The sequence below is a fragment of the Mycteria americana genome, chromosome 3, assembly GCF_035582795.1.
Source record: "Mycteria americana isolate JAX WOST 10 ecotype Jacksonville Zoo and Gardens chromosome 3, USCA_MyAme_1.0, whole genome shotgun sequence".
Taxonomy (NCBI): Eukaryota; Metazoa; Chordata; class Aves; order Ciconiiformes; family Ciconiidae; genus Mycteria; species Mycteria americana.
Genome location: NC_134367.1, coordinates 60,350,313 through 60,367,138, shown reverse-complemented (window position 1 = coordinate 60,367,138; position 16,826 = coordinate 60,350,313). Strand labels below are relative to the sequence as shown.

Genomic DNA, 16,826 nt, shown 5'->3' with positions numbered 1-16,826 from the left:
GTTTGCTACACTACAAAGGGACAATGCTTTTCTGTTTTGTTCATTAAAAAATATTCCTTACATTTCCAACACGTGACAAATAATCCCATCCTCTTTTGTTTGACAGACACAAACACATCTCCCCTGTAGCACTTAGCTAACCTTTTTCAAAATGAAATTGTATATATTGAAATTTCTTGCCAACACATTACACAAATGGTAATTCTCACACAGGCAGAGAAGAAGAGCCAGAGATGGCTTTTTTCTCATAAATTTTTGCACATTTCTAATAGTATAACATACTTATTTCATGTTCAACACGTGTTTTTGCGAGACTTGTTTCAGCATCATGGAAGCACCAATATCACCATTTTGTAAATGCAGAAGTTGTGACACAATTTGCAAACTCAGTTCTAAGTCATATTACTATTCTACATTGTCTAACTGCCAAACAGGCCAAATAAAAATTAGTAGGCAACCCACAAAGAAAAGTCACACTCCCTATTCCTAATTAATATGAATGTGTCATCGTAAGAGCCAGCATTAGAGATCAGAAATTACTGTATCAAGGTCTTTTATTTATTCCCTTAGCCTCTACTCCCTCTCATGCATGACAAATGGTGTTAAGTACATAGGTTTCTAAAAAAGCGGAGGATCATTTCAAACCGCTAGTGCTTCTAGTAGTTAAGTGTATCAGAAATGCATTAAAATTTCTCTTTGGAAGCATTCCAATAAGCACTTAATGTAAGTCTCCAGAAGTCCATCAAAGCTGCACGGCAGACTCCAGTGTGTTGCAGATCAAGTCCTAACAGCAGCATGGACCATTCTGATAAGAAGTCTCCATGCATCAATAAAGTTATACCTTTACTGAATGAGACTTCTTCAAAGGATGATTTTCAGCCATATTCATTTCTACTGGCGAACATAATATTCTCTCCATGGAAGAAAGTGTTATAGCCAGCTTTGTTACACATTTATAACTATCCTTAAAATAAATGCAGAGATGTCAAATGCAGATCCAATTTCCACAGTGCTGCTCTCAACGGTCATCTTTTGTAATATGGAAACAGCAGAGCTGAGCGCTCATCAAGACATTAAATCAATGTACATATGCATAGACATAGGCAATAATCTTTTAGTCATTGTTATTAGGCAACAAAAAGCATTAACAAACTTACGATCTGTGATAATTGCATCAAACAGCATCCCTTTTCGCCATATTGGTCTTGAAGAATCAGAAACTAGTGCATCAAGGTAATATTTCTCTAAGCCATACTGTCGGAGATTAGCTCTGATATTTTCATCTGGCCCTCTCCATTTCTGGTTCTTTCTGCTTGCCTTGCCTGGGGGGCAGGGCACAGAATGGAAAAAAAAGCATACTCAACAACAAATTATTTTATAGGAAAAGATTCATATACTCTATCATTTATTTTAAAGGAAAGGAATTAAATGCCACATACAAAACAAGAGTTTATCTCCTGCCTTATTCTACTCTCTGTCACAAGTATTTGCGATAAACTTCACAAGTAGCAAGGAATAATGAAAATACATGAGAAAAGTGCTGTGCACCATCTGCATAGGGTGTCACAAAACACATTTATAAAAATGTTGGTTTGTAAGATGTTCTCACTATCCATCAGTCATAATCCTGTCCAATAACTCAGATATAATTTGCACTGCAGTTTTTCGGAGAAGTAAGGATGGGATTAGACTTCCTGGCTTAGGTTACAAGAAGCTTCCTATGTCACAGGCTAAAAAAGCACACAGCTGTTGTAATTATTATTCAGAACTTTGTTTTGGTTTTCATTATTCCTTTTATTAAATATTTCCTGCTTAAAAAAATAAGATAATAGCTTAGCTACGATACATGTAAATCGATCAATAAAAATAAGCATGACCAAATAAATCCTGTGAAGATTAATGTTGCTTTAAAATCCACTAAGTATCATCCGCTACCATCAGTATTCTTAAATTCCAGAGAGTAAGATTTCAGTGGCTTAGAAATATGTAACATACCTAATCCATGGATTGTGTTGTAATCTATATCAGTACCACACACATATGCTCCAAAGTGTGCTGAGGAGATTAGAAGGCCACCTATAAAGGGGAAAACAGGGGAAAAGTATAAACTGTCATAAATATGTTATCTGTGTTAGGATTTTTTGCTCAGGAACTTCAGGGCTTTACACCAGTAGCACACTAGACCGAAAGCTAGACCCAAGAAAAAGAAAGAAAGAAAAAAACAAAAAAACAAAAATTAAAACTACCAACCAATTAGAATCACTACACAACTATAATCACAGCTAGTAACACTAAGCCCCTCGTCTGCTATACCTGATTTCCTTATCTTGCTATGCCCAATGTCACTCCTTATCTCTGGAGGCTGTTCTTAGGAGTTTGTTTATGGTTTTCTGTATTTCAAGGCAGTAAGATCCTTTAATCATTACATGAACCAAAACTTTTAATTCTACTTTGCAAGCAGCAGAATTTCAAATTGTTGGCAAACAATTTGAAAAATCATCACCAAACGAATAGCAATTCTACCATGTCTGTTCTCAAAGTCAGTCTCCTTAATTCTGTCTAAAATCAAACTTGTTGTATAATGTGGCCATTCCCTGAGTAAGAAGCAATGGTCAAGAACCTTGTAAATGTAAATATCTCCAATGTAAACAGCAATATCAAAAAAGTTTCTATAGTTGTTTTGCAGTGTGAAAGCTATATACAGATGCATTTTTTCTGTGAGTATGCCACCTATTTTGTCAGTACATTTATTAGCGTACTCATCCTGCAATAAAACTCATTTTTTAATCACTATTATGATCTGCTTTCCTAATTAAAAAAAAAAACCTACCAAAAAAGCATGTGTGATTTCCCCTTGAAACTGGGCAATGGTTGAATAGCCCACAGAAAAGAGCAAATGACATTATCTCTTTAACAGCTTCCAAATGAAAAAAAGGATGGACAGCAGAAGATTACCAAAGAACTGTGTTATCGAGTGGTTAATAAGGAGGTATGTAGCTAACAGAATGGTTTAAAACAGAACAGTGACTGAGAACAAGGCTGTGAACCCCACACTACTGATGTCAACTGCTTATGGATACAAACAGTCCTACTAAAATTAAAGGGGACGATTGCTGCAGGACAAAGAGTTGACCAGCACAGGGAACAACACGCAAGCTGGCTGTGCGGGCGACGCCAGTTCTCCCATTCACCGGCAGCATGGAGAGGAGCATCTCGGGTGGCTGCACTGCCCCGCGCCACCCACTCAGCACCAACAAATCCTAACATGCACTGTGTGCACATGCTAAAGATCCCATTTCAGGGCACTAGAGAACTCCTACACCGTATGCTAATGAACTCTACCAAAACTGAAGGTGACGGAGAAAGGAAAAAAAAAAATTCCTCTGCTTTTTCTTGTGAAATGGATCAGGGAAAAGCAAGGTTACTCACCCCAGAGGAGTCACCCATTTCCCTTCTCGGCTGCAATCCCTCAGAACAGATGGGCAGTACCTCCAGAGGGTCAAGACAAATTTAGCTAGCCCTGACCCCAAGTATGGCATACCACCCAGTCCTATAAAAAAAGTAAGAAGAAAGTACTTTGCCCATCTAAGAATGTTTTTAATCACAGGGAAAAAAAAAAGTTAGGAAAACATGAACTTACAGCTTTTAATAAATCTCAGCTAGTACTAGTTCAATTGTGTTCACACAGAAGGTGCATGAATACTTAAAATACCCTAATATGGCCAGCCCTTTGACCTATTATATCAAACAGATGTATACAAAGGGCTAATCAGAGAATCATTGTGCCCCCTGATGACTATTAGCAGAATGATGATGGCACAGAACTTCATGCCTTTCTATCGTACACTATTTCCCCCATCTCTTCAGCACAGATGAGAGTCTGGTTATACCGCTATCATCCAGGATGTCAAAGAAAAATTTCCTGTCATTTGCAATTATGCAATATCATGAATTGGCAAAAGGAACGTAGGGACAAACATCTTCCAAACGTACAAACAATAAGCTTACTGAGATAACCAGAACAGATTGTCTAGGAGGAAGTACAAAGTATTCAGGTAAAAGGCTGGATTTATTCTTCCAGAAACCTCCAGGCTTCCTTCTGCCCGACACTGAGGAAAAAATACCTAAACAGTTTATGGAAGTTACATTTTACAACTCAAGAACAATCCTGGCCGCTCCAATTCTGCTTTACAAAAAAGGGGAATCAAGTCTCCTAAACCAGCCTGGTCAAAAGCACTTCTCATTCCAAGGACAAATTCCAACTGTCCACTCTTAATGTGGAAGACTTGTGATTTGGCTCATCCAGCAAAAACAGTTTGTTTCCAACAAGCAAGCACCACTTTGCAAGGCCATTCTAATTTGGTACTACTTACCTTTTCAGTGTAAAAAGCCCAAGAAGAAACCAAGCCAGGTATTGAAATTGCACCAATAATGAAATCTGAACTGCAGTTTCTTCAAAGTACTCTTCAAATCCTGAATGTATGTTCTTTTCAAACCCATCAGCTCAAACCCAATGCATCACCCCCAACTCTGAGCCATCTCCCAAAATTCCAGTGGCAGGGCACTGTTGCACTGACAATCTTGAAAATCCTCTAAAGGACCTCAAGACACTACTGAAATTCCTGGGGTTTACTCACCAAAAGTAACTGCAAAAGCCACTGTTTAGTTGTTTAGTCATAAATGGCGTGCTACCCCATATCTCCAGTGTCCCTATGTACCTTTAATCCCAAGCCTGTATATTACAGCTGTCTAGTGCAATAAAACCACAAAAATTGCAATTCAAATCATAAGGCAATTTGGGGAGAATTTTGTTTGAACTGAAACACAACTTAACATTTCTCTTGAATTGCTATAGCTTTGCTACTTCTATGTGATTTTTCTTCCTCTAACTTTACCCTTCCTTTTTTTTTCTTCAGTTTTCACTTCCAAGAGAATGAATGCTCTCAAGAGAATTTTTTGTGATTTAGGTTTAGCAGATTTTTGTAAAAAGACACAAAACCATAGACACCAAAATGAAACAAACTGCTTAGAGATGAAGTAGAGGAATTTCCTCAACCTTTCAAAGAGTACTACCCATCTGCAAGGAACACAAGCACAAGGAGGAAGAGGAAATTTCATAAGAAATTATTATGCATGCAAAAAATCAGGTTGTATATGAAAAAAATTTTAAGACAAAACCATGCAGTTCACTGAAGCCTTGTGTTTCTGAAAATATTATATCCCTGATCTGTTTTCTATGGTACAGGGAAGCCACATGCTAATAAGAATTTGTCCTACTAGTGACCCTGTAGTGTTGTCTTCTCTCTCCCTAACTTCTCTGCAGTGATTTCTGCAGTGAATTCTCTTCATCCTCCCATTAATGTAAATATTTTTAATTGTATGCATCTCACACATGGCCTTCTTGATCAAAGCTTAGCAAAATCCAGGTCAGAAACACAGCCTTTGTTATGCTTTTGAAGAAACTACTATATGTAGCTTAACACAATATACTCTTGTATGATTAAATGGCACAACCTGACTCAATAGATCTTCTATTTCGCCTACAAAACAGCTGAGTTTCCCTTAGGTAAAAAGTACTTCTATGCCACACAGAGTAATGTGTGGAATAAAATGTAGTGAAATCTGTGGAATAAAAGCTCCCCCTCCCGGCTTAACTAAGAAAAGTTCATCTGCGGGAGAATACATGGTGTGAACAGTATTATCCTGAAGACAAAACAAGATGGTACAAGGAACTGATAACTATTGAACGCTATGACCTAACTATTGCTATGTTGTGGTATATGCCCAGAAGTGCCCTCAGCACTCCTCTAAATAGCCACCTCCAAAAATGCTGCTCCTTGTAACATTCTGAAAGTGGCTGCAGGGAGTGCTCTAGCCAAATTTCAGTTCTTAGTCACTTTGGATCTTAAGCAGTCCATGACACACACAAACTGGTGTTTAAGCCATGTTACATAAAATAATACAGTGAAGACAGACTTGTCAGAAGTGTAAAATAAACTGTTTACATCTTCTGAAATTTTAAACATCTTCCCCCAAAATCCCTCTCAAGTTAACAAAACATTCAGTTTATAATCACCATTTTGCTTTTGGTATCATCTCAAATCTCAGTCGAGCACCAGAAGCCACTGCGCCAGGTAAAAGTGTGGTGTGAGCAGTAACACAATTCCCCAGTTCCTCCCACCAGTAGAAAAAAAAAAAAATATATACCTGTTCCAACAAATGGATCATATACAACATCATTGGGTTTTACTCTCCCGTGGTTTGCCATAATGAAAGACAGGCAGGCATCCATGCTAGTATTTCCAATAAAGTGTCTCTTTTTTACACTGTAGGACTCGATAAGTTCTCTTTGGCCATCTGCAATCTGTTGAAACATTTAAAATCACTGTCAGGTCTTAGATACAAGATATAAGCAGACAGGTTAACAGACTTGCTTAAGTGACACCATCCAATGAACAAGTAACTTCATAACACATCACTTTGTTTTCTGCCATCTGAAAATATGACAGGCTTCTTTACGAGCAACAGATATCTTGGTTCAACACCTAGATAAATTCTTCAAGACAGAGGTCAAAATATACAAACAATTTAGAGGGAAAATTCTTCTGAAGAAATAACAATTACAGCAACTTTGCTATTATTCTAAGTATCAGAAAAACAACTGGCAATTTAGAGTTAAAAGAATTTCAAAATGATGAGCAGTAGAAATGCATGTTAACACGTGCATGCGCATACACACACACATGCTTAAGGTCAGAAAGAATTTCCGTCTTCACTGGCTTTTCTGTCACGCTCAAAATCTAAATTTAGGATAGCCTTGACAGATCAGAATTTACTGGAAAAACAAATAAAGAACAAATGCTAACATTTTTACATCAGACTTCCAGAATACGTTGAAGAGGACCAAAGCAGTCTGGAAGAAAACACATTCAAAAGCTCTTCCAACACTATCCCCCAGCTCCGGTCAACATCAGTCTTACTGGGTAAACAAAATACACTTGCCTATTTTTTTTTCAGGTTGGTTTATTCATTTTTAAACACTTCAGGAATCCAGCACAGATGGGACAACAGCTGCAATGTTTTGCAGTTATTGCCACAACCCAGGGTGCTTTCACATTAATCACAGGCATGGAGAATATTCACAGGTGCTCACAGATCACTTGGATCCGTAACTTCTCTGTGCACACCCCCTGACCACAGCTGTACAACCTCAGCAGTGGTTCTTCCTCCTTCCAGCTGCCCTTGACCCAGGGCACTGCAAGCACATATTCCCACCAGTGGCTGGTGTCATTCTGGAAGATGTCCTCTGGGAAGCCACTTTTTCCTCACAAGAAATAAAAGACCAGATCAGATTTCCTCAGGATATCCTAATAATGCAGCAGGTTTGGAGTGCATACACCCAACAGGCAAGAAAGTTTGTAGTAAAGACCTCAGATGACAAGCTCCAGACAGTTTTTGAAAGTGGTTCCTACTGTACAGCACTGCACTGTCAGTGCCCCCCAGGCGAGCATCCACCTGTGGGCTGGACCCACTCATGTCCAAAGCCTCAGGGATCCGTCTGCACCGTTCTGTGGAGGTGGCTGTCAGGACCACTTGAAGCACTTACAGAGTGCTCCAGCAGGGCTGATGCAACTCAGCGGGGCTGCAAGCCATCTACAGTTCCTGTAAATCTTTCCTCATGTTTGAAACAAGCTACTGGTGCTTTTAGCTCCATCTGGGCCCACAATAATATAATACACCACCACAGTTGTGCAGTCTCACTGCTGCATGGAGTTCCCTCAGTGGAGGGCAAAGTAAGGTATGTTCCCAGATACAACTTCAATTTTTTCCACCTCTAAATCATCAATTAACCTGCTTTATCCTAGTCACAATAAGCACTTTCAAGACTTACATCAGTGTATTATGCAGTGACAGATTCAGCGATAATAATATGGTCTGCTTCCATTAAAACTCAACACAATTTTTTACATTTAAATTGAAGAACACTTTCCTGAAAATACAGGCCTATAAGAACTGAAGCAAGCGTACTCACGCACCCATCTACCAAAATACAGATGAAAGGGCTCTTCTGGAACGTTATTAGGATCCATTCCATAATCTTCCAAAATCCAGAAGATATGTTCTGGATTCTTTAAATTTACTTTTCCTTTGAATGGCAGAAATTCAAGGGCCTATACAGTAGAAGAAAAACAGAGTCAAAAATAACAGGGTCAAATTTTTTAAATACGCACCCCACAAAAAAATAAAAAGAAAAAAAAACAAACAACAAACCAAACCACAATTCCACTTGTGAGAAATGATAGATTAGTACTAAAAGTACATTCTCAATTTTCTCTGAGGTTTTGAAATGCCTTTCTTGTGAATAAAGATGATTAAGGATTAGAAATCAGGAACAATAACATTTTTTAACTGAACAGAACCCAACTTTAGAGGAAATGAACTGTGCATATTAATTATACAATTTTCAAGTTATAAAACCAACACTGATGATGAACAACAGGATTTAAAATCTCAGTGATGTGCAGCTACACCAATTTACACACTCAGCATTATTTCATGTACACAAAAACTGAACACGCAGGAAAGGGTAGCTACTATTAACACAGATAACTTCAGTCCCTGTAAATGAAGTAAATAGGATAAATAGCTGCTAAAAATAGAATGTGGAAGAGCAAAAATTAACAGTAATTTAGAAAAATTTCCTAATTAAAATACTGGTACAGTTAGGAGGAGAGCACAAATGCAGACAAGAGCGTAAGGACAGAACAGGAAATCAGCACATAATCCATAGCTTGCAACTGAAGTCACTGGACTGGCTTGTTCCACATTCTGTAACACTAAATGTCTAATATGGAGATCAAGCAACAGATTTTCTAAAAATCTAGCACCTAACTCTAGCCATTTGAATCTTATAGTTTTGGGCAATAAGCTTCAGTTTGCCCAGCACACTGGGCTGAAATCAGCAGTGATATTTGTTTGTCTTTGTATATGCCTTACATGGTCTGTTTAGAAAAAAAAGTACAAAGTCATGAATTTTGAGGAGAATGTTAATTCAGACACAAAGATCTCATTTAGAGCTGATAAGGCATAAGCTGTAAACTGCTTTAAGAGCTTCAGGAAATCCAAACTTAAACACACTCTAGACAACACTGATAGTATGGAATAAGAACAACATACATAAATTAAATTAAATGTCAAAGTTTTCTTAAACATCTACTTACATCTATCTTTTTTATTTTCTGTGCTTGGGTCAGTGTTTTATTAAATGTATGAATATGTATTTTGTAAGTAGAGTCTGACTGTAGATATGGAAGCTGAAAAAAAGGCAAAGACACTTTCGTTAGTACAGCTGCAGTGCTATTCAGTGTGATTAAGGAACCACATTATCCAGATTCTTTATATGCATACCATCTTGTCCATTGGATAGTTCTTCAAAGATGCATAGAGCTCCCCTGCAGATCTTCCATGACCCCACAGTTCAAATATAGACCTGAAATTACAAAGTTTTTTAGAGTGCAGTCATATAGGGGGGAAAATGCATCACAGATACTTACTCCTTTTAACCTTCTCGGCCAATGTATTTAGGCTTTACTTCATGGAGTACTGAAGTGCGTTATTCAACTCTTAGCACATGCTTAAGTTTTGTTCTTAACAAGGACACGCTTATTTTTAATCCTAAACTGGTATTTCGATGAAGTTTTTTTGTTTAGTAACATATACTAAAAGTTAAATTTCAGTCTTGGGACCCTTGGATATCACCAGACCTTTTTCTGGCACACAGTGATATTAGCGAATGAGATAAAATTCACTTGTACCTACCGATTCAATGGCGTAAGCAAAGGCTGAAAAAGGTCAAGAACAGACTTTCAAAGTGTTATGCTACCCTGGAGTAAAACAAATCGTGAAACTGTAACATCCTACGTATAATGACATCACCAGAGGTTCTATCCCATTTTAAGATGTGTTTATGATGTCTGATACTTTCACATGTTTAAACACTATGCTACGTTTCTAACCTGCATTTACCCTGAAAACAAAGTACATTTTTCACAGTGTCTAATTTTTTCCTAAAGCATCTGTTTCTATCTACTGTGAGAACTTAAACTATACTTCTAGATGGAGCAATGGAAATGCTGACAGCATAGGCTGTACTAGAGAGAACCAAATGTTCATCTTTGAATTTTATTCAACTGTTGGAGAAGCTCTTATAAGACCTTCAGGCTCACTTCTTACTTTTACACTTACATATGTATTGGAAAAAAACCACAAAATGCTGGGGAGATTTTATTTAGATAAATGTATCCTTCGGAGCTTTTAATATTCATTAGCATTGCAATGGAGATGCTCCAGCAATCTTACTCTAGAACTAACATATCTCCCACAACCATGAGATTTTATGCTTTCTACATAAAATAGCATACATCAGTTGAAAGACCATGGCGTATGGAACATCTGCAAGCTGTTTTGTCACGTTTTACTTCCTTAGCTACCTACAGCTGCTTTTTGAAGTGCAGTACAGTTTATCCCCATTGGAACATACTATCACAAGGACAGTTTTGTATACATGGGGTTTCTTTAGGCAAGAGTGTACAACCCAAGTCATTGTAGGTAAAATTGAATACTTGACACAAGAAGCACTCAACAGGGACCATGCAACGCTCTGCAGAGGCACCCAAACTAACCCTGAAAATGACAGCACAGACACTCCAAATTTAGTATGGTCAGAGCGCCATACCACAGCTATGCTGCTTCTGATCCTGAACCATACCTCTGAGGTATCTCTCAAGCCTCACTGGAAAGCATGTTATGCAGACACCTCTAAAAAAGACCAAAAGCCGCTGGAACAATCACTCTCTGGCATATTCCTGTGCTCTTGAATTTTCTAGAGGGATCTCTCCTGCAGCGGTCTGGGCTGAGGGCTCAGATACCAGCACTAGGAGGATGACACAAGGAATCACTACTTTTCCCTTCCAAACTTGACTTTCAGTTTTTACGTATCACTGTTTTTATCTTTTAATTCCATACACATTTTAAAACAAGCCACTAACCAAACATTATTCAAGGCAACTAAAACATCAGTGACACTACAAGACAAGCACTGGCTCGGCAGTCAAGAACTCAGTTTCAAGAACCTGCGTTGATCGTACGCTAAGTAAAGAGGACGGGTACACCACATAATCAGCCCTACAGGCTCCAGTAACACCTCCTCAATTCTAGAGGTAATCAGAGACTGCTTATTTTAAGACTCCATACAAAATTAGTATTTGCCACAATACAGCAGAACAATTTTCCACCATGTACATTATCATTTAGATTTTTCACCTCTTACTTTGCACATACTGTCCTTTTCATTAGTCCCCTTGCCATCTCTTCCGAAGGAATATTGAGAATCCAAAATGGAGACTGAAATAGAGAAGATAAGTGATGCAAATACCTAACTGGAGGATGTCATGTGAATTACACAACTACACAGTTCTGATCTATAAAAACAGAACATGCATGCTGAAGATTAAAAAAAACAAATGAATCTGTTAACTGTACAGAGAACATGAGGATAAAACATTTAATTTGAGGTAAAACTGTATACTCAGCTTGAATGTCTGAGAAATTTTATTAGATATTTCATTTTCCCACCACATCTTTGACTTGGTTAAATATTACTATTTGTTTATGCTTCTCTAGATTATTCATCCTCTGAAGACTCAAAACACCTCCTTACACACAAGTAGTAACTAAAACCCAGTAACGTTCTCTGACGAAGCATTGAGACCAGAATCATACAGCCTCCTACCTTCACTCTTCCAGATATGCTGGCTCATTGATTTAGAGGCAAACGCCAAATTCAAACTGCTACTGAATATTTTTATGGTTCAGCTATTCTGAAAAGGAGAGCCTCCCAGCAGATGGCACTGTTTCTTTTCATACTGCTAAATGAAGACATCCTGAGGTGCATTTTGTGCATCTTTCACTCAGTTCCGAGTCTCTACTGAAATTGAGCATTGCTCGGTTTCGGAAGATTCCTTATTTTCCTAAGAAACTTCAAAATTTATTCAGCCACCCACATTTAATAAAAATACTATAAAAAAAACATACTTGTATACCATACATGCACTCAAGTAAAATATTTGGTCCTCACTTACATTTACACGAATTTCCTGCTCACCACTGAACTGTCCACCATAAAGCGAGAGTAAAGATGTTATTTCCTAAAATGAAAATATAAAGGTCAGGCTTTAGGTGCATTAACTAATGTTGGGTTGGTTTTTTTTTTTAAAAAGAAGGAGCAAAAGCAGATTTTTGTACAGTGACAATTTCAGAGATAGAGCAGCACACCATAAATTCTATTGCAGACTGTGACCTCCACAGGGATTCGGAACAAAATCTGAGAGATGGCAACAGAAGAAAGAATGGTGTTTACTACTGACTTACTGTGGGAACCAACAATGAAACATTTGGAGTAATTGTGTGGATAGGGCAGAGGTTCACAATTAAATTCAGCTTGTACAAAAACCAGCTTTCTCAGAGTTCAGTTGCAAAAGAATGAGCTACAAATAGTTTATGAAGTGTTGTACAGTATACAGTAAGACCAAGTTAGGCAAATTTCAGTAATCAAATCCCACTATTTTGCATTTTTCTATTCGTCTTTCATTGAAATCTTTACTGTTCAATCCTATGCTCTCACAACAATATTCCTCTTACAATATTATTCTATCTATTCTTAAAATATTTTTCTGACTAATTCACGTAAAAGCAATGCCTCAGTAATAACACTCTGACCCGGGGCTGGGCCCAGCGCTGAGCATCAATCCCTCTTCTGTTACCTCACTGCTTTACAGGTATCGCAACAGTTTTCTTCAGTAGGTGTCTTTTCCAGAGTAAACTAAATCAGAGGCTGTAAACTGAACACAGAAAACAGCAAACCTCCAAGAAACAAGGTAGCAAGTAATAATTAAAAAACCACCCACTAAAAAGACTTTTGAACTGAAATGAGAGGTAAACATTGGGGATGTTTCTCATGCAGCCCCTTTGTTAGAAATGACACGCTGCAGCCTCTGAACATTACTGGCAAAAGAACACGGAAGCAAATGGTTATATTGGCTTAGATTTGAACCTAGTAGGTAAATAAAAAGATTACCATGAAGTATCCCAAAAAACAGAGGAAAAGAAAACCCCAGCATAACACTAGCACATGGCTTTAGTGGGACATTACCCCATTCATTTCCATCTTCCCATTTGCATAGAAAGGACATAAGAAACGCTGGAAAAAATAGGGGGTTTGCTCCAGGAGAATAAAAGTTTATGCTATTTCATTGTATGGTCCTGGGACAACAAAAACACCTGAGATTTTACACATGAATCAGTGGCATCTCCACACACTACCAGTAAATCTTATTAAAATTACCACCTCCAGGAAAGTGACAAGAATGAGAAGCGGAGAAAACATGGCCTGTGAGGAAAGGCTTGGAGAGAAACATGATCATGACCTCTACACATGCTAAAGGTTGCTGTGATAAAGGAAGGTAACAACTTGTTTTCGATGTTTACTACAGAGGAGACGAGCACCGGGTTCAGATCACAGCAGTGCTCTGGATGAGAGGTTGGGAAGATCCTTCCAAGAGTAAAGACAGTGAAGCACTGGAACAGATATGCCTGAAGGTAAGAAAACATTTGACATACACCTATCTGTCCATTAAGAGACACCCTGTGCTGGAAAACAGGATGCCCGATGTCACCCCTCAGTATCTGGCCTAACCGAAGAGAGATCCCTGACTATGGAGCACAGTTTCTTATCGACTATGAACTATGAAACACATAACTTTATTCTACAGACACCTAACAACAAACGTGGACTTCAACAAACACCTTCAGCTGTTGTGATCCAGCACCATCACCAGAAGAAAAGCAGTCCTCTCGTATCCCATATGCAGGTGTGGTAGAGATGGAGATCAGGCAGCTGCTCTGGCTGAAAAATCTGTCTTTGCTTGTTTCATTAAGTTTTCAGACGAATCATGTCCCTAACGCAGCTCACCACAAAGCCAAACACATGGCTGAGCAGTCACCAGAGTACAAGAAAAGGGAAATGGAACTGCTTTCTTCAGCAGCTGCATCAACCAAGTGCAACTACAACCTTGGTGAAAAAAGAAAAACTTTCTATGTTACATATATATCGTCTTTTTTTGTACTTAATCTGATGACGTTGCCTAAAGAAAAATTGGGTTGATCATAAATTCGTGTTCCAGTCCCACAAAGCAGATAGTGAAAAACAATGGACAAAAGAAAGCCTTAATGAAAACAAGGAAAATAGATGATGCAATATGCATTAAATATTTTAAAATGTGTAATGACGACCTACCAATTCTAACAAAATAACTCTGCATTTCAGCAATATTTTAAACAATAACAAATTTTGCAACCAACTGGCATAAACGTGTCAATGACAAGCAGACTGCAGCTGCGGAGGCAGGACTCGCTGGCTCCCACACCTGACACGCTGCGACCCTACCGCAGAAGCGGGTCTACTCTCTCTGATCCCGCATCGGCCACTGCAGCACAAACCCTTCTGAACCACATGGAAATAAACACTCAGAATTAAAAGGCAAAAGCGAACAGTCCTCGGTGCCACCGCTGCAACACAGAGGAGGGACGCTCACGACCAGGACACCAGCCAAGGCCTTGGAGACCTCCGTTCGATCCCAGCATGCGTGCGGGCCCTAGGACTTCAGAGAAGCCCCATCCTCGCCGCTCCCCAGGTCTTCCTCCAGAAAATGAAGATATCCGCACCCTCCTGCCTGAAGCAGCTCCATGAACACCTGGGACAGGGAGGACCTCGCGTGTCGCCAGGGCAGCACCGACCATTTAGGTACCCAGACCACGCGGGTGGGACCACTCACACAGTAGATTAAGCAAACTGAAAAGTCACCACAACAGGACCTTAAGGTCCTGCTTCCTTAAGGAAAGATTTTCATAAACTCATTTTTTTTCCCTCCCAGTTTCAATTTCTTAACTGGAGCCCCAGGTACTTTGCTGGCAACCTCTCCTGGCTCCAAAGGCTCTGGAGAGCGGCAGGGGAGGTGTTGCCTTAGGGCCACCACGAAGAGGCTCTCCATGGAGGCTGGGGGCAGGCGGAGGAGGCCTACGCCCGCTGCAAGGCTGAGGGGAAAGAGGCGGCCCCGCGCCAGGGTTTCGCTTGCCACAGGACACGGAGGGCGGCGAGCGCAGGGGCACCGGGCGCCCCCGGCCCCGGCAGCCGCGGGCTCTCCCCGAGCCGTGCGGGGCGGGCAGCAGGTGAGGCCCCGCGGGAGCCAGGCCGCCTCCCGGGCACAGCCGGGGCCGCGCTGCCTGGGGCCGCTCCCGAGGGCAGCGCCTCGCCCGGCCCCCCGGCCTCAGCTGGTCGACCCCGCCGGGCCCCCGGCCCCGGCCCCGATCCTGGCCCCGACACCGGCCCCGGCCCCGGCCCCGCGGGGCGCTCACCGGCAGGCGGAACTCAAGGTGCTCCTGCGCCAGCAGCAGCAGGCACCGCCGGGTCGCCGAAGCCGCCAGCGCCATGTCCGGCCATCCCCCGCCTCCCCGGGCCGCATGCGCCGCCGGGCGGGCCCAGCGCCGCGGCGGGAGCGGGAGCGGCGGCGGCGGCGGGAGGAGCCCGCCCGCGGGCAGCGGCAAGGGGCGTGTGAGAGAAAGACCCCCACACCCCCGTGGCTCTCCGCAGCGCTGGGTGCCGGCCTTGCCAGCGGCTCTGCTGGCTGAGGGCGTCCGGAGCAGCGGCTGCCAGCGCGGGCTGCGGGGACAAAGTACTGCTCGCGCTCCTAATTAGTGTTTATTTCACCTTCTGCTCGTCCTTTTCTTTTTAACTTGGATCTTGTGTATGCTTTATCATGCACGCCATGCGCATTTACAGTAGTACCGGTATATAATTTATAAATCAGTAAATTCGTGTGTTCTGGGCACACCTGCTCCGCCGTGCTTTACCGGTAGGGGCGCAGGACCGGGGAGCGGAGGGGGGCGCGGGCCGGGGCACCCGCCGGGCCTGGGCCGTGCCCTTACGGCTGCGCAGCTGCAGCCGCTCCTTCCCCGGCCGCCACCTCCCCGCGCTGGCATCGCTGGAGCGGGTCGTTAAATAACGCTAACAATTAACGGGCGCCAAAGGAGTCGCGCCCGTTTTTACGCGGGAAGGAGGTCAGCGCCGGCGACATGGGTGTAGGAGCAGATAGAGCTGAGAAACAAATTCCCAGGAAAGGGGCAGAGATGTGACTATCCAACAAGGGGGAATTTTTTTTTTATGTATTGCAGCTTATATTTTAAACATCTAGACTTGATAACTATAATCCCATACTCGCTGATCTCCCTGTTATGTTGAGCTGAAAGGTTTAGCTTATCCAGATTTCAGTAAGCCGCCTGTTAGGACCGGGCCAGCTCAGCACTGAACTCATGTTCTGTATTTTCTGTGCTGATTTTTGGACAGCTTTTTTTCTAGATGGCTAAGATTTTGCTCATGACCTATGAGCGCTGCACGGGCCACGTTCTTTATGCAGCTCCATAATCTCATCGTGCAGCTTCTCCAGTTGTCTCTTCCTGCAGTACTCAGAACTGAGGTTTGCTATGAAGATTTAGCTCTGATGTTTGAGAAGAAAACAATCTAAATGTGAACCGGCATCTAAACGTGAACTTTCCTAGAAGAGAAAGAAAAGAGGTAGATGTGGATCAGGCTTGTTCACCCCAGCAGTTCAGTGCTGAGACCCAGCAATAAACACGCTGCTGAACTGCTGACAAATCCTGCGAGTCTGAGATTGCTTACAAAATCTGAGAATTCCTGAAAGAGATATAGTGGA

At 41.2% G+C, this 16,826-nt stretch overlaps 1 protein-coding gene across 6 annotated transcripts in view; it reads right to left on the bottom strand.

The window, feature by feature from the left end:
• The window catches only part of TRMT11 (tRNA methyltransferase 11), a 29,624-nt gene extending 14,005 nt beyond the window's left edge, over positions 1-15,619 (bottom strand). For 4 of the 6 annotated variants that reach the window (XR_012775250.1, XR_012775251.1, XM_075498685.1 and 1 more), the window contains exons 1-9: positions 15,472-15,619; positions 12,141-12,206; positions 11,330-11,403; positions 9,409-9,490; positions 9,222-9,314; positions 8,037-8,171; positions 6,208-6,364; positions 1,996-2,076; positions 1,158-1,322 (exon numbers count right to left, since the gene is read on the bottom strand). Coding sequence is in view for 4 of the 6 variants with exons in the window: in XM_075498685.1 (XP_075354800.1) it covers positions 1,158-1,322; positions 1,996-2,076; positions 6,208-6,364; positions 8,037-8,171; positions 9,222-9,314; positions 9,409-9,490; positions 11,330-11,403; positions 12,141-12,206; positions 15,472-15,546 (928 nt within the window). In the remaining 2 variants the exon portion in view is untranslated. Of the gene's footprint in view, positions 1-1,157; positions 1,323-1,995; positions 2,077-6,207; positions 6,365-8,036; positions 8,172-9,221; positions 9,315-9,408; positions 9,491-11,322; positions 11,404-12,140; positions 12,207-15,471 lie in introns of those variants that run through there. The other 2 variants (XM_075498687.1, XM_075498689.1) reach the window with 2 other exon arrangements.
• Between the last annotated feature and the right edge of the window lie 1,207 nt (positions 15,620-16,826).